At 36.2% G+C, this 18061-nt stretch overlaps 1 protein-coding gene across 1 annotated transcript in view; it reads right to left on the reverse strand.

Annotated features, from left to right (window-relative positions):
* Window positions 1–18061, reverse strand: part of PKHD1L1 (PKHD1 like 1) — a gene marked incomplete at its 5' end in the record, with an annotated part of 152332 nt that overhangs the window by 71617 nt on the left and 62654 nt on the right. Inside the window, 12 exons of the mRNA XM_082674767.1 lie at window positions 702–872; window positions 2300–2453; window positions 3168–3416; window positions 7154–8138; window positions 9218–9444; window positions 9988–10158; window positions 10938–11126; window positions 12038–12142; window positions 12562–12704; window positions 14379–14574; window positions 14991–15123; window positions 16847–16968. Of these exons, the coding sequence (XP_082530893.1) occupies window positions 702–872; window positions 2300–2453; window positions 3168–3416; window positions 7154–8138; window positions 9218–9444; window positions 9988–10158; window positions 10938–11126; window positions 12038–12142; window positions 12562–12704; window positions 14379–14574; window positions 14991–15123; window positions 16847–16968 (2845 nt within the window). The remainder of the gene's footprint in view (window positions 1–701; window positions 873–2299; window positions 2454–3167; window positions 3417–7153; window positions 8139–9217; window positions 9445–9987; window positions 10159–10937; window positions 11127–12037; window positions 12143–12561; window positions 12705–14378; window positions 14575–14990; window positions 15124–16846; window positions 16969–18061) is intronic.

Genomic DNA, 18061 nt, shown 5'->3' on the forward strand with positions numbered 1-18061 from the left:
CTGCTTGGGTTCAAATTATTGAGAAAGTCTACATTGGTCTCCAAACAGCCACCTATGTAAGACACTTTCAGCGATTATCTTGCCTATGTGACATTTTTTGTCACATTCATAGACTTTGGAATTTAATCTCCATGTAAAAATGCAAGTCCAAGGTAGTTACAGGTACTTGAGGAATTAACATTGCCCGCTATGATTTAAATGATCTGGGGTTTTGAAGTCAAACTTAATGTACTTGAAGGATGATGATAGGGCAGTACATAAAATTTGAGCCAAAATAATGAATATGTTTATGAAGAAGGAACCTAAACAGTTACAGTGAAATGGATGAAGAGATGTTTCATTGAGCCAATGAAGCAGATGATGGTTGGAGATGAGATTCTGGGGAAAGCATTAACAGTAAGGTGACTTATACTTGTGATGTTACTTACTAAGATCTGGGGAAAGTTATTTAGCCTCTCTAATTTTAGTCTTCTAGCCATAAAATGGTATTAAACAATACCTAAGAAGGTAAGGCAGGAAGTTTCTATGGGGTAGGAAGGTTCCTGACACAGAGTATGTGGTCAGTAAATGTAGTGTGGCTTTTGAGCAGGTGGGTAGACTTTACATGACTATATTCAAACACTGTCCTGGCGCACGAGAAAGCAGGCATAACGGCTGGAGCCAGAAAGATTCACCGATGTATATGCACGTGAAGACAGTACCTGAAGCCTGATCCCAGGACTGTAAGTCTGGTGCCCCCTGCTGTACTGCCTCTCCTGGGAGCTATTTCAGTGATGAGTGGAGTCATTGACATGGTGTATATAAAAGGAGCCGGGGACTGAGATGAATTCTTCCCATTGACCACACTCACTTCACAGGCTTGCTTGGGTCCCCTGCCTATGATAAGAGGAATCAAACTGAGTTTGATTCTGCCATTAGGCCCTTATTCACGTCCAAAACCCCCAAATATTTTAAATAACATCTTCCTTTTCCCAAAGTCACTTTCACAGGCTCTATGTGAAGTAATAAAGATCTCTAGCAATAGTCAAACACATCACAAAATTCACGCACATTATCAACAGGGGAAAAACCCTTAGATCCTCCCTCAGAGCCTCTTATTGTAGACAATTCTACAAACCTGCCTGTTTGGTTTTCCAGTGCTAGAGGATTCAACACTGCAAATTAGAGAGGACGGAAGGAAGAACGGCTAATAGCAAGCACGCTGACAGCTGAAAGCGAGGTAACAGACAGAAAAGCTACAAAAACTCAATACAAAAACGCTGAAAAAAGAAGCGGAGCTACTGTTAAGGTAAACAAACCTTGACAAATCTTTATAGCATTACTGCATTAAAAAAAAAATCAGAATACAAACTCTGATGTTGAAATGATAAGTAAGCCCAGTCACAAAAGTGTTACATTTTCTTCAGTATTCTTTAAGAAGTCAGAAGAAGCAAAAATGTTTAGAAAAGCTTCATCACATTTTGTTAATGTTTTAAAAAATGTTTGTCCATAAACCATATCCTTTATTCATCTATATTATTCTCTTTAGTTCTTCTTAAATTTTGTTAGATAATGAAAATCTGCTGTGTACTTAAAATACCAGATACTTAAACTTCACAGTAACCCACTGAACTAGGGTTAATATTGTCTCCATTCAATAGACGGACAAACTGAAACAGAGAGGAGTTAAGTTACTTAGCTGAGGTGACAGTTAGTGGCAAAACAAATTCAGGGGCTCCTTAGAGCCCAGGCTTTTAACCACTAAGTAAAAATAAATAAGAGTAATAATAATAGCAAATCACATATCATGTTTCAGATACCATTCTATCCACTTCACATACATTAACTTATCAAACCTCACAATAAGTAGGCTAATGTGATCATTTTCATTTTACAGAAGAGGAAACAAAGACACAGAGAGCTTGAATAACTTGCCCAAAGACACAGCTTGCGTTTGAATCTTGGCAACGAATTACCAGAGTTCACCCTCATAACCATTATGCTATCCCCCCTTTAAGGGAAAGTTAATACTCCAATAGGAACTAAAAACATGTTCTCCGTTTGGCATGCTCTTTATGTGATAAACTGAAAAACTGCAGTTTACTAAAAACAATTCAGTTTAACCCAAATGTCATGAATCTTGGAAAATATTATAAGCCTAGAAAACAAAATTCTGAAGCAATTGCTTAAAATCAGGAAATTCATAAAGGTGATTGATTCAATTGCCCCAAATGAACACAAAAAATTGAAAAAAGAAATTCAGACTGATCTCTATAAAATTCAACAGTTCTCAAAGACTTCCATTCTTTTTTCTGACTACTTACCATTACTAGGTGGAACTTCACATAATAATGTTGTGCGATTAGATTTCAGTCTGTCGACTGCACATTTGGAGCTACAAACTAATACAACTGAATTCTGTGGATTAAACCCAGTGCCTGTCACAGTCATGGTTTGACCACCACCGAAGCTCCCTAGTGAAGACATATAAAAGGGAAAGACAAAGTTAATGAAAAGAAAACCTCCTCTGTACATATATTTAACTTTATTTTAACACCTGAAATGGAAGCAAGTTTCATTAAATGAAAAGATTCGCAGAACTGGAATTATTTATATTATATTATATTATATTATATTAGTGCAACAGAATCTCTTTTGATTGTAGTTTTTTAAAACCTTCACTGAGTAAATGTCACATCTGGTCATTTATTTGAACTACTTCTAGGAACTAAAATTTTATTTAAAAGAAATGTCACAAAGAATTTGAATAGTCAAAACACAAATGTAAAGCTACCATTTTAGTTAAAAGCACATTGGTTATGCTTAAGGTTTTTAACCACTAAAATAATTTTCAAACAGAAAAAAAATACTTATTTAGATAGACATAATTACAGGCCAGTGATATCTAAACATGATTTAAAAACAATTTCAAAATAAAACCTGGACATTTTCAATAATATTAAATTTTAAATAAATTATACAGCACAAGAGAAATATAGGCATTAAACAAATATTTTGAAATGATTGATACCCTTGCATGCTTGTTAATTTGATGCATAAACAAAAATATGTTAGTGTGTTATAGGAACTACACATTTTAGCAGGGTTTGAAGAATATGTTTCTTTCTAAATAAGTGTTTACTGAAACAATATAAAATATTGCTAGGTTCTGGTACATTCATGCCTACCTTGGCTTGGATGGATATTGTGAATAGTAAGTGGGTACTCAAAGACGACTGTGGACACAGCAGAGCCTTTTGTCTTATGATGCATCGTAACAGGAAAAGTGCCACCAGCATGATCTCCAGCAATGCATTGCAATACAGTATCATTGACCATGGTCACATTACACTGAATGTTATCTATCATCACTGAAATTTCCAAGATATCAATACCAAAATTTGACCCATTGATCTGAATTTCAGTCCCTGGAGGACCTTAAAAACAAAAAGCAAACCATATAAATATAAATATATACCTAAATTCCAATACTTGCACATGCATTTAAAGATATACCCATGTACTTACATAAACAAAATAATATCCAGTATTTTAAAACTAATATAAATACCAACAGTACATGTCATGTCATATACATTTTGGCTACAATTTCATTGCACCCTATGGTATCTTGATTATAAGATATTTATCTCAATGTTCATTATTTTCTAGCACATCTGTCCATTCTACAGATGAAAGTTGTAAGTTACTAATAATTCAGGCTAATGGAAAAGAGAGAAGATCTAGAATGTCTGGAGAATGAATGAATGCCTGAGCAGTGGGTGGTGGGTTAGAGCATATTTAGGGATGAGGTTTACTTTTTAAAACTTTTGGTACTTTCCTGATATTTGCAACTCTTCTGATGAATGGACTATTTTTCTTAATTCAAATATTTTCAATATATATGACTTGATAAACAAATTATGATATATAAATAATTAGGTATAAGATAGTAAATACAGAAACAAGGAATTAATTTAAAGACTTAAAGATGAATGTTGATGTTAATGCCTTGAACAAATGTACATAGAATAAAGTATCTCAATCCTTCTGTTCTCTTCCTTCCTTCTTTTGACAAAAAGCATTGAGGGCATTACACACATGGAATTTTTCACAGAGCATCCAAACACAGACCTACGTACCTAAATAATAAGTGAATAGTTATTAATCAACATAACTTGTTACAAATGCAGAGTCACCACGTATTAGTTTGCTTTTAATTCAAGTAGTAACAGTGAAAATAACTAAATAATTGACCATAGTAAGTGTCACTGAAATGTAAGTTGCCATTTTAAAGACCATAGATATTGAGATCTTTCATGTTACGAATAGTTTTAAGATACAAGATTAAAAAATGTTTTCAGGTCTGAAGTTTTTAATCTTCTCTGGTATTTTCACCTTTCATATGGAAGTGTTCTAAGTGTGATGTATACCTTGCCTCTTCAGTAAATAAAATATTGGGTGGGCCAAAAGGTTTGAACGTTTTTTTCCGTAAGATGGCTCTAGTAGCACTTAGTTGTCTTTAACTTCATTTGAAACAATTTTGTTAGACTGTATGTGACAGCTGTCATATCAGCGTGCATTTTAAAAAAGACATCAAAATTGGTGAATTTTTGTGTAGCCATTTTAATATTGAAGATGGAAGAAAAAAAGCAACATTTTTGGCATATTATACTTTATTATTTCAAGAAAGGTAAAAATGCCAACTGAAACGCAAAAAAAAGATTTGTGCAGTGTATGGAGAAGGTGCTGTGACTGATCAAATATGTCAAAAGTGGTTTGCGAAGATTCGTGTTGGAGCTTTCTCTCTGGACAATGCTCCATGGTCGGGGAGACCAGTTGAAGTTGATAGTGATCAAATTGAGACATTAATTGAGAACAACATTATACCATCCAGGAGACAGCTGACATACTCAAAATATCCAAATCAAGTGTTGAAAATCATTTGCACCAGCTTGGTTATGTTCATCGCTTTGATGTTTGGGTTCCACTTAAGCGAAAAAAACCTTTTTGACCATATTTGCACATGCAGCTGTCTACTGAAACGTCACAGAAACGTTCTGTTTTTAAAACAAATTGTGATGGGCGATGAAAAGTGGATACTGTACAATAATATGAAACAGAAGAGATCGTGGGGCAAGTGAAATGAACCAATACCGACCACACCAAAGGCCGGTCTTCATCCAAAGAAGGTGATGTGTATATGGTTGGAATGGAAGGGAGTCCTCTATTATGAGCTCCTTCTGGAAAACCAAACGATTAATTCCAACAAGTACTGCTCCCAATTAGCCCAAGTGAAAGCAGCACTCAATGAAAAGCGTCCAGAATTAGTCAACAGAAAACACATAATTTTCCATCAGGATAACGCAAGGCCAAATGTTTCTTTGATGACCAGGCAAAAACTGTTACAGCTTGGCTGGGAAGTTCTGATTCACCTGCTGTATTCACTAGACATTGCACCTTTGGATTTCCATTTATTTCGATCTTTACAAAATTCTCTTAATGGAAAAAATTTCAATTCCCTGGAAGACTGTAAAAGGCACCTGGACCAGTTCTTTGCTCAAAAAGACAAAACGTTTTGGGAAGATGGAATTACGAGTTGCCTGAAAAACGGCAAAAGTAGTTGGAACAAAAGGGTGAATACGTTGTTCAATAAAGTTCTTGGTGAAAATGAAAAATGTGCTTTTTATTTTTACTTAAAAACCGAAGGCACCTTTTGGCCAACCCAATAGCTCAGTTCTCACTTGTCTACAAGTCTCATCTATCTTCAGATACATTGTTTTGAAAGATACATTCAAAGAGAGATGAGACAGAAATGGTTCATGGAAATAAAGAACATATGCCAATATGTTCTTCATTTGCAATGATTGCAAATATATGGGAGGAAGTATGCCATTGCTACTGTTAATATTTGCTTTTTAAAATTCTAAATGAGAAAACTTGATGTCTAAAAGAAAATTTCAATAGCAAACTTCTTGAAGGCACAGAATACATCTTACCCAAACCTGATACATTTCCTGGCACTGTAAATTAACAATTAACAAAGACTTTTTTAAAAGGCCAACATTTAATAAGTTCTTCATTTTATTTATTTTTTTAAAAATATTTATTTATTTATTTGGTTGCACTGGGTCTTAGTTGCAGCCGACGGGCTCCTTAGTTGCAGCTCGCTGGCTCCTTAGTTGTGGCAGGCAGCCTCCTTAGTTGTGGCATGAGAACTCTTAGTTGCGGCATACGCGTGGGATTTAGTTCCCTGACCAGGGATCAAACCTGGGCCCCCCTGCATTGGAGCACGGAGTCTTATCCACTGCACTACCAGGGAAGTCCCTTAATAAGTTCTTTATTAAAGGAAACTTTTAAGTTGCATTATATGAATGAGATTTTTTAACCTTATGAGGAAGGTATCTGCATGTGTAAGGAAACTGATATTTTAAGAAACTCGTCCAAAGTTTCACCACTGGAAAGTAGAAGAACCAAGGTGTGAATCCAGGTATTAAGGCCATGTTCTCAGCCATTAGACGATAGCTGCCTCTTCAGAAATCATTACATAGATGATAAGCATTCCAATAGCTTGAAGATGATCAGAAACAGCATAACATAATGACAAAGGATCAGGAAGACATCTCAATCTATTCTTAGCTCAGAAGACCAAGTCATATTAAATAATTAAGTAAATCCTATTTTATAATATTTTTTCCACCTGAATGGGCCAATTACCCCCTTAAAAGGAATTCTGTTGTATTAATAAGTTAATAATCATTGTAGTTTCCTGGAAACAAGATACTCTAAAAAATTCTCAATGTTAATAAGATGAACTACTTACGAATTTTAACAGGTATTGCCTGTCATATTAACATTAATGACATAAATTAATGACCAATTTTAGTCCACAGGCATCCATCTATTTCTTCCTCATTTTGAAATTTAGGTGAAGTTAATGAGGATTTTGTTTTAAAACAGAAATGGGAATTTGGCCAAAAATTTTATCCCAAGAATGTGCAAAAAATAATCACACAACAGAGACTACACAGAACTCAAATCCCATGTATTGACTAAGAGGGTTTGTCTAAAAACACATCCTAAAAATCATTTGTAAACATTATTCCAATTCTATGCTAGTAAATATTACTGATCATAGTATATCAAGACACCAAAAAAGCAGGTATTGGCCTACCTGTACTTGGGGTAACTCCTCTGAGAAGTGGAGTATCTTCCAAGGCATACGTAAATGACAGAGGTGGATAAGCGACTGCATTCACAGAGATCTTTACACTGACCCTTCCAGCTGTCCCTGCTGGGGTACGGCAGTAGACTTCACTGGAATTGACAGAAATAATTTGGCAAGGTTCATCCCCAACAGTGACTGTGGTGTTGCCTGGATAGAAGCCATTTCCAGTGATCATCAAAGTAGTGCCACCACCGATGCTTCCAGAAGTTGGTGTGACAGATGCTACTGGGGGGCTGCTAACAGTAAGGTTTCCCAGAGCTAAGCCTTTCATTCCCACCACAACACTAAGAGGATAAATTCCAGCCGGAAGAGGAGTCACAAGAACAGTGATGTTCTTTTCATTAACATCAATTGCTCTAAACTGTTGGTTTCCAATGAAAACAGAAACGTCCTCCAAGATAGTGCCAAAACCTTCTCCTTCAATAAGAACTTTTACAGATCCTTTGATGGTGTTTGGGGAGATTCTTGTTACAAAAGCAGTGATGCTTTCTAAGTATGAAAAGCTGCAGTTCCCTTGACACAGGGCAGGCACTCCGTGGATCAGAAGATTTACCTTCACAAGCTGCTGCGGAGCAGGAGATGTTTCACATTCAATGGCTGTATAATTCACTGACAGAACTTCACATGGAAAATGACCCATAAGGACTTGTACACCAGCAGAAGGAACTGCAAATCCAGAGCCTTTTATGGTCACTTTTGTCATTCCTGTAGTTGACCCTGCATTTGGTAATACCACGTCGATGTTTGGCAAAAGTACAAATCGCCTATCAAATTCACTGGACAGTGTGTTGATAGCAGTGCCCAGATTGTAGACAGTTACTGTGACAATTTCCCTGATGCCAACATCCATTGAGTTTTGAGGGTCAATATGACACACAATGGAATTATTACTACTTTCTTCTACAACACAGGGATAGCTACCAATTGTAACCTGAAAATAAAATGAACATGAAAACAAGTCAATACATTACTCTAGTGTGAATTTAAATTTTGTATTAGCAACAACTAAATTTAAAAATTTGGGGACTTCCCTGGTGGCGCAGTGGTTAAGAATCTGCCTGCCAATGGAGGGGACATGGGTTCGAGCCCTGGTCCGGGAAGATCCCACATGCCGTGGAGCAACTAAACCCGTGTACCACAACTACTGAGCCTGAACTCTAGAGCCCTCGAGCCACAACTACTGAAGCCCGCATGCCTAGAGCCCCATGCTCCACAACAAGGGAGGCCACCGCAATGAGAAGCCCGTGCACCGCAGCGAAGAGTAGCCCCCGCTCTCCGCAACTAGAAAAAGCCCGTGCACAGCAACAAAGACCCAACGCAGCCAAAAAATCAATCAATCAATAAATAACTTAAAAAAAAATTGATGAAGTGCAAACTTTTTTTTCATGAAATTAATTTGGGGGCTGATTAAGGCATATCTTGGATTAATCTTAAATTATGATCATACACAAATGTTCATAGTTACATTATTGATAATAGCCAAAAAGGTGAAAGCAACCCAAATGTCCATGAACTAATGAATGGATAAATAAAATGTATACACTATGCAGTGGAATATTATTCAGTCATAAAAAGAAATGAAGTACTGCTACATGGTACATCATGGATCAACCTTGAAAACATTATGCTTAGTGAATACAGCTAGTCACAAATGACCACATATTGTACGATTCTATTTATAAGAATATTCACAATAGGCAAATCCACAGAGACAGAAAAATTAGTGGTTGTTTAGGGCCAGGAAGTACGGAGGGGTTGGGGGTAATATCTAAGGACTGTGGGGTTCCTTTTTGGGGCAAAGAAAATGTTCTAAAATTGACTGTGGTGATGGACGCACAAGTCTACGAACATACCACAAGCTTCTGAATTGTACACGTTAAATGGGCGAGTTGTATGGTGTGTGAATTATATCACAATTAAGCTGTCATAAATTAAACTACGAGGTTATGGATGAAACATCTTCCTTTCATTGTGTATACAGAAGTAAAAAGGAGATCTTTATATTCTTACCTTATTAGCACATGTGAGATTACTGAAGCCACGTCCAGTAATTGTTATCAATTCATTTAGTGTTCCAATGGATGGACTAATGTTGCTTATAGATGGTGAAAAACAACTTGAAAGCTCAAAGAGCAATCTATCTGAATGTGCAAACCCGGTACTGTTCAGGCCACACAGGGGTTCTGTCGCCAGGCAGCCTGTCACAGAGCTTCCCAAGCGCAAATTCATGGGTCCTCCTTTAGACAAAAGATTGCCTGTAAGTCATGGATAAAATTCTAAAACAAGAATTGTTTTCAGACTGCATTACTCTAATTTTGATGATGGTGGTTTATATTCTGGTAAGTCTTTTTTTCCCAAATGACAAGAGGAGACCCAGGCGGTTCAAAGTTAAAAGAAAGACCTGGACAAAGATGATACAGTAAAGAGTGAATAAAAAATTAATTTATTTTTCAATTTGTCTAAGGCCAGACCCTATGGGGAAAATAAAACAACATCATCTCACATTTTAATGTATTTTCAGGCACTTACAGAGTATCAGAACTTTTTCACATTAACATCTCATTTGAGGCACATAAGGATTCTGGGAGACTGACAGGACAACATTAACATGATCCCCTTATTTTATAGAATAAATTCTAGCCTCAGAGCAGTCCCGACCTATTCAGGGTCATGCAGCTAGTGAGAGACAGTTAGCCCCAGTCATCTGCCTCCTACTCCAGAAAGGTTGCATATACCCTGGGTCACCGAAGTGACAGGGTTTCTACCTTTAACCTTCTTACCCTGAGCGTATGTGGCTTCAGTGCCACCCACAAACAGGTGCAGGGGAATGTGCCTGGTTTCAGCTGGTAAAACGTTAATGACTCCTTGGAGAAAAATGGAGTGGGCCTCATCAACATACCCGCTGCTATAATAATGGATTCCAGGTGAAGTAAATTGGTAAGAAAATGAACCTACCATAAAATGAGATTGCACATAATAAATACAAGCAATTAATGCATCTTTGAAAAGAAATTTGAAATAATCATTCAAACGCGCATGCAGGCAACAGGTTTCTTATTTTTCATGCATGTGATATTTCAACAGGAAGTAGTACGGAAATGACTATAAAACAACTATAAAATGTCTATAAAAGAACTGTCTTGTATAATGAAATTACATTCTAGGAAGGCAAGATCCAGCATTAATTTTTCTAGAGAAACCATGTTAAATCTGGCATAATTCACAGAATCTTAAAGAAAAACTCAACATGCAATGAAAAACAGTTTGTGTTCATGAGTAAAAAGTTCAAACTGCTACATGTGTAGAACAAAACAGGCAGTCTAAAAGGCACACTGTACACTAAGTTGTCCTAGAAGAAAGACTGATTTTAAAGCTGATTCCAATCAACAGAAGTTCATACTTGCTATCAGATTGGTATGATTAAAACACGTACTTCAATTTTTGTATTTTGCTTGTTTCAATATATTTTTCTGGTTGATTATTCCAGAATGAATAGAGATATTTCTGATATCAGAACTCATCTCTGATGTATAAAATACCTTGCTGACATTCATTTGGAATATTTTATAAATTTGTAATATTTTTACTATAGCAATAAAATGCCAGCTAAATCATTTTGTGTATTTGTATATATTATTTATGCAAAAGTATTTTAAATCTAAACAAATTTCTTTTTATTATATCTGGGAAAAAGAAGCATGATGCAAAACGCAACAAAGTGGAAACATACCTGATGCAGATTTTTCTCTTCTATTGGTAAATCCTTTGCCATCATAAATTACACTTCCAGGACTGGAGACAGAGAAAACTCTATATCCTATTCCCCTGAGATATGGATGTGCTTGCCAATGCCATGTCACTGTGTCTCCCACAGACACATTTAAGACGGACGGTGACCAGGCATAACCTAATCCGTGTACTGGGAACAAGAATTGAGTCATATTTTTAAAGAAAAAAGGAAAAGGAGTACAAATTCTTAATAATTATCTTTGAAAATATTTCCTTTTTATACAGCCACGAGTGAAAAAACTTTTTAATTAACATTGTAAAACTTTTACATGTCTACTTTAAACACATAATAAAAATAAACAGAAATAATGGAAAGTAACATAATGAGAAGCTAAGGAAAAGATAAACCACACAACTCCAAAACTGATGACCGAGAGGCAATTTGAAAAAAATCAGAGTCAATAAACAAGTTGTTGAGAAATGTCACATGGAATATTTTTAAAAGCTCTGATCAATTTTTTTTTTTTTTGTGATACGCGGGCCTCTCACTGTCGCGGCCTCTCTCGTTGTGGAGCACAGGCTCCAGACGCGCAGGCTCAGTAGTTGTGGCTCACGAGCCCAGCCGCTCCGTGGCACGTGGGATCTTCCCGGACCGGGGCACGAACCCGTGTCCCCTGCATCGGCAGGCAGACTCTCAACCACTGTGCCACCAGGGAAGCCCTCTGATCAATTCTTTAAACACAAAAATTTTCTCAGGCATTGAGGCATGCAAAAATCTATATAATTTCTATTTGAATATTTATTTAGAAACCCATAATGGAAAACAAACTATAGTAATTCAGGAGGTTCTATACCGCAGTAAAACCAAGTGGCAATTCCTGAACTTGGAAATCCTAAGCCTAGCCTTCTACTGCTTGCTGATTCATTCTATATGTGGCCCCCTATGTCAAGTGGATAAATTCTAGACAAACTATCAACAACTTATACAAAGAAATAACAATAATTATTCTCTGAATACTTTGAAGTATTATAAGTAAAAATCAAATTAATTCCAAGGTAACATGTCTCCATTATTTACAGCAGATAAATGTTGTCTGATACCTGAATCTTCCCCACTGTTGGTAATCCTGAATACTTTCCCTGTTGAATGAACAATACATTTTATGACATTTTCTGACGATGCTGTCACATTGCAAGGAAAGGACCCTAGAAAGAAAAAGGATGGGGGAAAAAACATTTTCTCAAATAGTTTTTGTGAAATACAGAGAAGAAGTATAATTAGTAAGTAGTCAAGGCCCTACAAAAGCTCCCCATTACATAGTAGGATCTTTGGTACTTTTTTCTGATAGCAATCATGTTTGAGTACTGACTAGTTTTAGAACAGAGACCTCTCCTTTTTTAAAGTGTTTTATACACATTAAACATTTGGTAATTATTTATTGAAATCAAAAGCAGTTATTTAGTTTATTTTTACCACCTAACCAAATACACTTAACCTTTTACATGCTAATAGAAAAACAAAGCTTCCATGACTGAGAGTATTTGTGTAATAACACAGCACCTACAGCACATCATTTAAGATGAGAAAAATGATAACAGCCCTCCTGTGAGGATGAAACTCTTACCCAAAAGCACAGTGTTCTCAGCTAGTATTGTGCTGAATCCCAAACCCATTATAGTGATTTCAGTTCCACCATATAAGGAGCCCTTCTGTGGAAACATGCTGGTCACTTGCAAAATATACTGTATAGAAGCATTTAATTTGTCTCTGTAAAAGAAAAATTAATAGATATTTCAATGAGCATTCCATGGGGTCATGTTGTTAAACTCTTCTTAGGACCTAATTCATTTAAGAGGAAGTACTTGAATATTTAATAAAACATTACTTTCTCAAACTAGATAATCTGATAATTATCATGACCTCAATTTGGTTGGATCATATACATATATAATAGTTATTTCCCTAAATATGAAAATAACATTTCTGAAAATCCCATGGCAGGAGAATTTGAGATGGAAGAACTTAAAATACTATGGGAAAAATATGGTTATGAGAACTGAGGTCACAAGAAATACAGAAAATCCTTTAAAATATTTTATCTAGTTATTAGAATAAAACATAAAGGCATAAAAAACCCAAAAAACCCCCATAAAGGCAGCATTATCTATAAAAAAGAATAGCAATGAAATTCCATACATTTAATATAAGTAAAGTTTTGTGCAATTAATTTGAATTTATCATTCTATATTTGTTGAAAACCTGTCATGATCTCCCTTCCCACTATTTCAAGGAGAGGGTTTTTAATTTATTTTGCTTCATTACAATGTATCTGCTAGGAGGACATCAAAATGTACAGTGCTTTTCTGACCCGACATATAGAGTTGACTTCCACATCCCAGCTCCCACCATAACTTAAATGAGTTTTTGAGTTAATTTTTATCTAACTTCCTCATCATAACTGAATTGGTAGTTTTTGAACCACCACCCAAGTACCCAGTTTTGTATGCTGTTAATTCTGCCCGTTATATCATCAAGCCAAAGCACAAGCCAATAGCTCTTCTAGAACCATGTGAGCTCTGCCCCATGAATCTAAGAGGGGATGTAGTGCTGAAGTTTATGTTTACTGTTGCTCTTCTTTCTTCACCTCCCACAAGACTCTTCTACAATGATCTCTCCTACTCTGTCATCAGTTTTACTTGCCTTTTTTTAATCCCTAAATTCTAGTTTTCTCTTTTTCTAAGTGCTCTAAACCAGTAACTTCCTTATGCCAGAACTAAAATTTTACCAGCTGACAAGCAGCTTCAGGGAAGAAAATACTAAACACCTAGTTAAAGGAAAGTTAAGAGTTGGAGGAGGATTCTCTCCACCCTCTCCTTCACCTGGCAGCTCCCACCCGTTTCTTGGCTTACCTGTCACCTTTTCAGAGAACTCTTTCCAGTCCCCAGTCCCTCAGGAAAAATTAGCTCTATTATATGTTCTTGTAGCACCTGGGACCTCTTATCCATAGCCTTTTTCTCATTTATAATCCAGTTATTGATGTAATCATCTGTTTGAAATCTGCCTCCCCAACAAAATTGTGGGCACCATTAAGGTGGGGGACACATCCCTCTTATTCCCCACTATAAATCCAGCACTGAGAAAGTGCCTGCCCCCAGTAACTTCTTGATAAGTATTTCCAGAATGAATGAAAGTCATGTGACATATACATAAACCTAGTTCTGCAGAGAAATCTTACAACCTAATCTGAATGGTATTGGTCTCAAACCTAAGCATCATACTGTATGTTATGAGAAATTTTCAGAATCTTTTGCAAAAGGAATTGTAGAAAGGTGAAGAGAGCAACTGAAATATGATAAGGTTAATGACTATTTCTCTTCCTATCTCAATATATTAGCACCATGTGTTCCACAGCTCTGTCAAAGTTTATGGTCATTACCATACCTTGTTGACGCAAAACCCCAGTTTCTGACTTCTACACAGATATCATGTTTTCCAGGAGACAACTTGGGCAAAAGGCATCTAATATCTGTGAAGTTCCAGTGAAGGACCTGGCAGGATTTTCCTCCAACATAGACCTCCATGTTTTGTGTGAGTTCATTTCCAAAGTTATAACCCTTAATTGTTAAATTAACTTCTCCTATTATTTTAAAAGAAAAGTTTTACAAAAAGAGTCAATGTATTATCTAGCGCAAAATTTGAATATTAAGTCAACCAACTCATCTCTTGTTTCAATGGATTTAGGAAATCCTAACACTTTCAGAGGTAAAAGAAAATCAATGAAAGAGTTGATAGCTGCCACATGGAGATAAAATTCATGTTTAATTGTTTAACAGGGAAAAATATGGCAAAGAACTTTAAAAATTAATATTTTTCTTATTATTGCACATGCTCAAAGTGATATAATAAACAGACCAATTTATGGTTAAAAAAGAAAACCTGTGACAGGTGTTGCTTTAAGAAACAACTGCAGAGAAACTGCTTCAAAAGCTCTTTTAGAAATGGTATACACATACATATATATCAAATGACTAATCTTATTGAAGAATTTCTTACCCAGTATTGTCCGCACTTTGGGACTAAAATCAGTTATAACTGGAGTCTGTAAACAATTATAGCTATAAGCATTCTTTGCCATGGCTTGAAATCCACTGGTAATAACTGATATATCAACTGTACCCTCAATTCTCTGAAATAAGAGGAAAAAAATAAAACAATTAGAAAATATTAAATGTTGAGATACAGAAGTTCAATGGCTAAAACCAAATAGAATTATTCAAAATAAACTTCCAAAGATGTTTTTTTCTCAAAGTCATGAATCAGAGTTAACTATCAGATATTTAGAAAGTTGTGGTGTCAAATGTAGGTTGCATGTTTGAATTCTTTAGATAAAGCTATATGATATAGTGGTTTTGTGGGTATTTCTGATCAATTCAAATGCATCTATAGTATTGGATTTCCCAGGGTTCCGCAATATAGTTCAGATGTTCTGGACAAGTGAGCCTCTCTCTCTTTTTTAAAAATAAATTTATTTATTTATTTATTTACTTATGGCTGCATTGGGTCTTCCTTGCTGCACACAGGCTTTCTCTAGTTGCAGCAAGGGGGGGGCTACTCTCTGTTGCGGTGCGCGGGCTTCTCATTGCGGTGGCTTCTCTTGTTGTGGAGCACGGGTTCTAGGAGCGCGGGCTTCAGTAGTTGTGGCTTGCAGGCTCTAGAGCACAGGCTCAGTAGTTGTGGCACATGGGCTTAGTTGCTTCGCGGCATGTGGGATCTTCCCGGACCAGGGCTTGAACCCGTGTCCCCTGCATTTGCAGGCGGATTCTTAACCGCTGTGCCACCAGGGAAGTCCCTAGACAAGTGATTCTCTAATTAATAAAGCATACGATACTTAAAGTTTTGAGCTTTTTGCTCTTAAAATAGGCTTGAATGTAATTTTTGTTCCTCTTCATGGACAAATGACATTATTATAAACTTTGCTGACATAGTTCCAGAATCCAAGACTAAAACCTAAGAAAAATATTTGGTGCTTTCACCAATATAGCACCTATACAATTCCCAATTAGGAAAAGTCATTTTCCTAGCATCTAGTACTTAGTGCACACTCAGTGTTTAATTGAACGACATAATTTAAACAAAGCTTTAATTTAGTATATCCGCCAGATTCTCATCTCCACCATTCAGTCCAACACATGGTCAAATTCACTTCTCCTATATCAACTACATAATAATTCCCACCCTTAATCTACTACGTTTTTAAATATTAGTGACTGAATTCACTCCTTTTGCACATAGTAAGTAAAACAGTCTTGGTTTAAATTTAAACACTATTTTAAAAAATAAAGAACGATGACTGGTCCTGAGATGTAATATTCCATGGGAAACTTTACACTGTGTGTGTTTTGCCAACAAACTGAAATGTTAACATATTTAAAATATGTATTCCTTAAAAAAACCCCAAAATGTCTAGAATGGCTTCCCTGAATTTTTTAGACTATTTATTACTGCTATATTTTTTTCATCCTTGGATTTACCTTGTCAACTCCCATTCATCATCCTTCCACCTCTGATAGGACATCAACTTTTCCATGAAACTCTTCCTGACACCCTCTCCCCGCTGTATTTTATCTTCATTTTGTGTCTACTTCTATCATTTCAAATGGAACACACTATTTAACATTGGTTTATATGTATGTCTTCCTTAATGATGTTAAGTATCTAGAATGTGGAAGATAATATTTGGTATTTGGATCTCGGCAAAAAATGTTGACGAAATAATTGTTAAAGAGCATAACTGAAACTCTGCACTTGCTATAGGTAAATAAGGCATTTGTTTAACCCTTTACTGAGATGCTCCTTAATTCATACAAGTTCAGACTTAGAAGAAAAATGACTGAAATCAGATGCCTTACTTTTGGTGTTCTGCAGGTTATCTTATTCAAATTCCCTTCAATTACATTGCAGGTTTCATTGCCGACTAATACCTTTGAATTTTCATTAAAGCCAAATCCAGATACAGTCAGAAGAGTACCACCTTCATAAGTAAAAACACAAAATAAGACAACAAAAACACATTAGATTAACTATAACAAAAAGACACTGTGGCAGTCATCTAACATCATTCAAGAATTGTCTAATCATCCAAGAGACAGGTTGGCAAATAAATCAAGGACCAGCCTCGAGATATATAGAATCATCACCACATACCCGAGTCTGAGCTCTGGAGTCTGGAGCCGTAAAGGGGTTGGGCTAAGTGATTTAATGAAATAACACAGATTTGCAACTAACATTTGTTTTTGTGTCTTCATCCTAAAGAGAAATTATGCTATTTCTATTTACTCAACCAGTGGGAAATGAGAGTGAATTAAGACTCATACAAAATCCCAAATTTTAATACCTTTAAGTAAAAGAAAAACTAAAAAAAAATCCCAACAAAATAATAATAACATAAAATATAAAAACAGGGTTTCCCTGGTGGCGCAGTGGTTGAGAGTCCGCCTGCCGATGCAGGGGACACGGGTTCGTGCCCCAGTCCTGGAAGGAAGATTCCACATGCCACGGAGCGGCTGGGCCCGTGAGCCATGGCCGCTGAGCCTGCGTGTCCAGAGCCTGTGCTCCGCAACGGGAGAGGCCACAGCAGTGAGAGGCCCATGTACCGCAAAAAACAAAACGAAACAAAACAAAAAAACATATATATATATATACACACACATATATATATGTATATATACACATATATATAAACAGAACACACCAAAAAGATCAAGCCCAAAGCACAAAATCCACACTTAAGCATGGTCAAACAAACAAAACACAAAGGAAATGAAGCAGGATAGGAAAAATGTGTTATTTTCTTTCCATCTTCTGCATCAGCATCCCTTTCCCTGATTTGTTTCTGGAACTTTTTCTGGGTCTAGTAGCTCCACTGAGACTGTGATTATAAATGGAGCAGCTGGTAAGCAGAATAATAACTAATAAATCTTATCTTGACATAATTAATGAGCTTGTTATAGACACATGTAATAATTGATGATATTAATTCAATAACCTAAGACGTAAGTAGAAGCAGTCACCCTGACTTGTGCTTCATAAGGAAAGAATTAGTCATCCACTGAGTCGCTGTGCCT

The sequence above is a fragment of the Grampus griseus genome (genome assembly GCF_964374135.1).
Source record: "Grampus griseus genome assembly, chromosome: 17".
In the NCBI taxonomy this organism is placed as follows: Eukaryota; Metazoa; Chordata; class Mammalia; order Artiodactyla; family Delphinidae; genus Grampus; species Grampus griseus.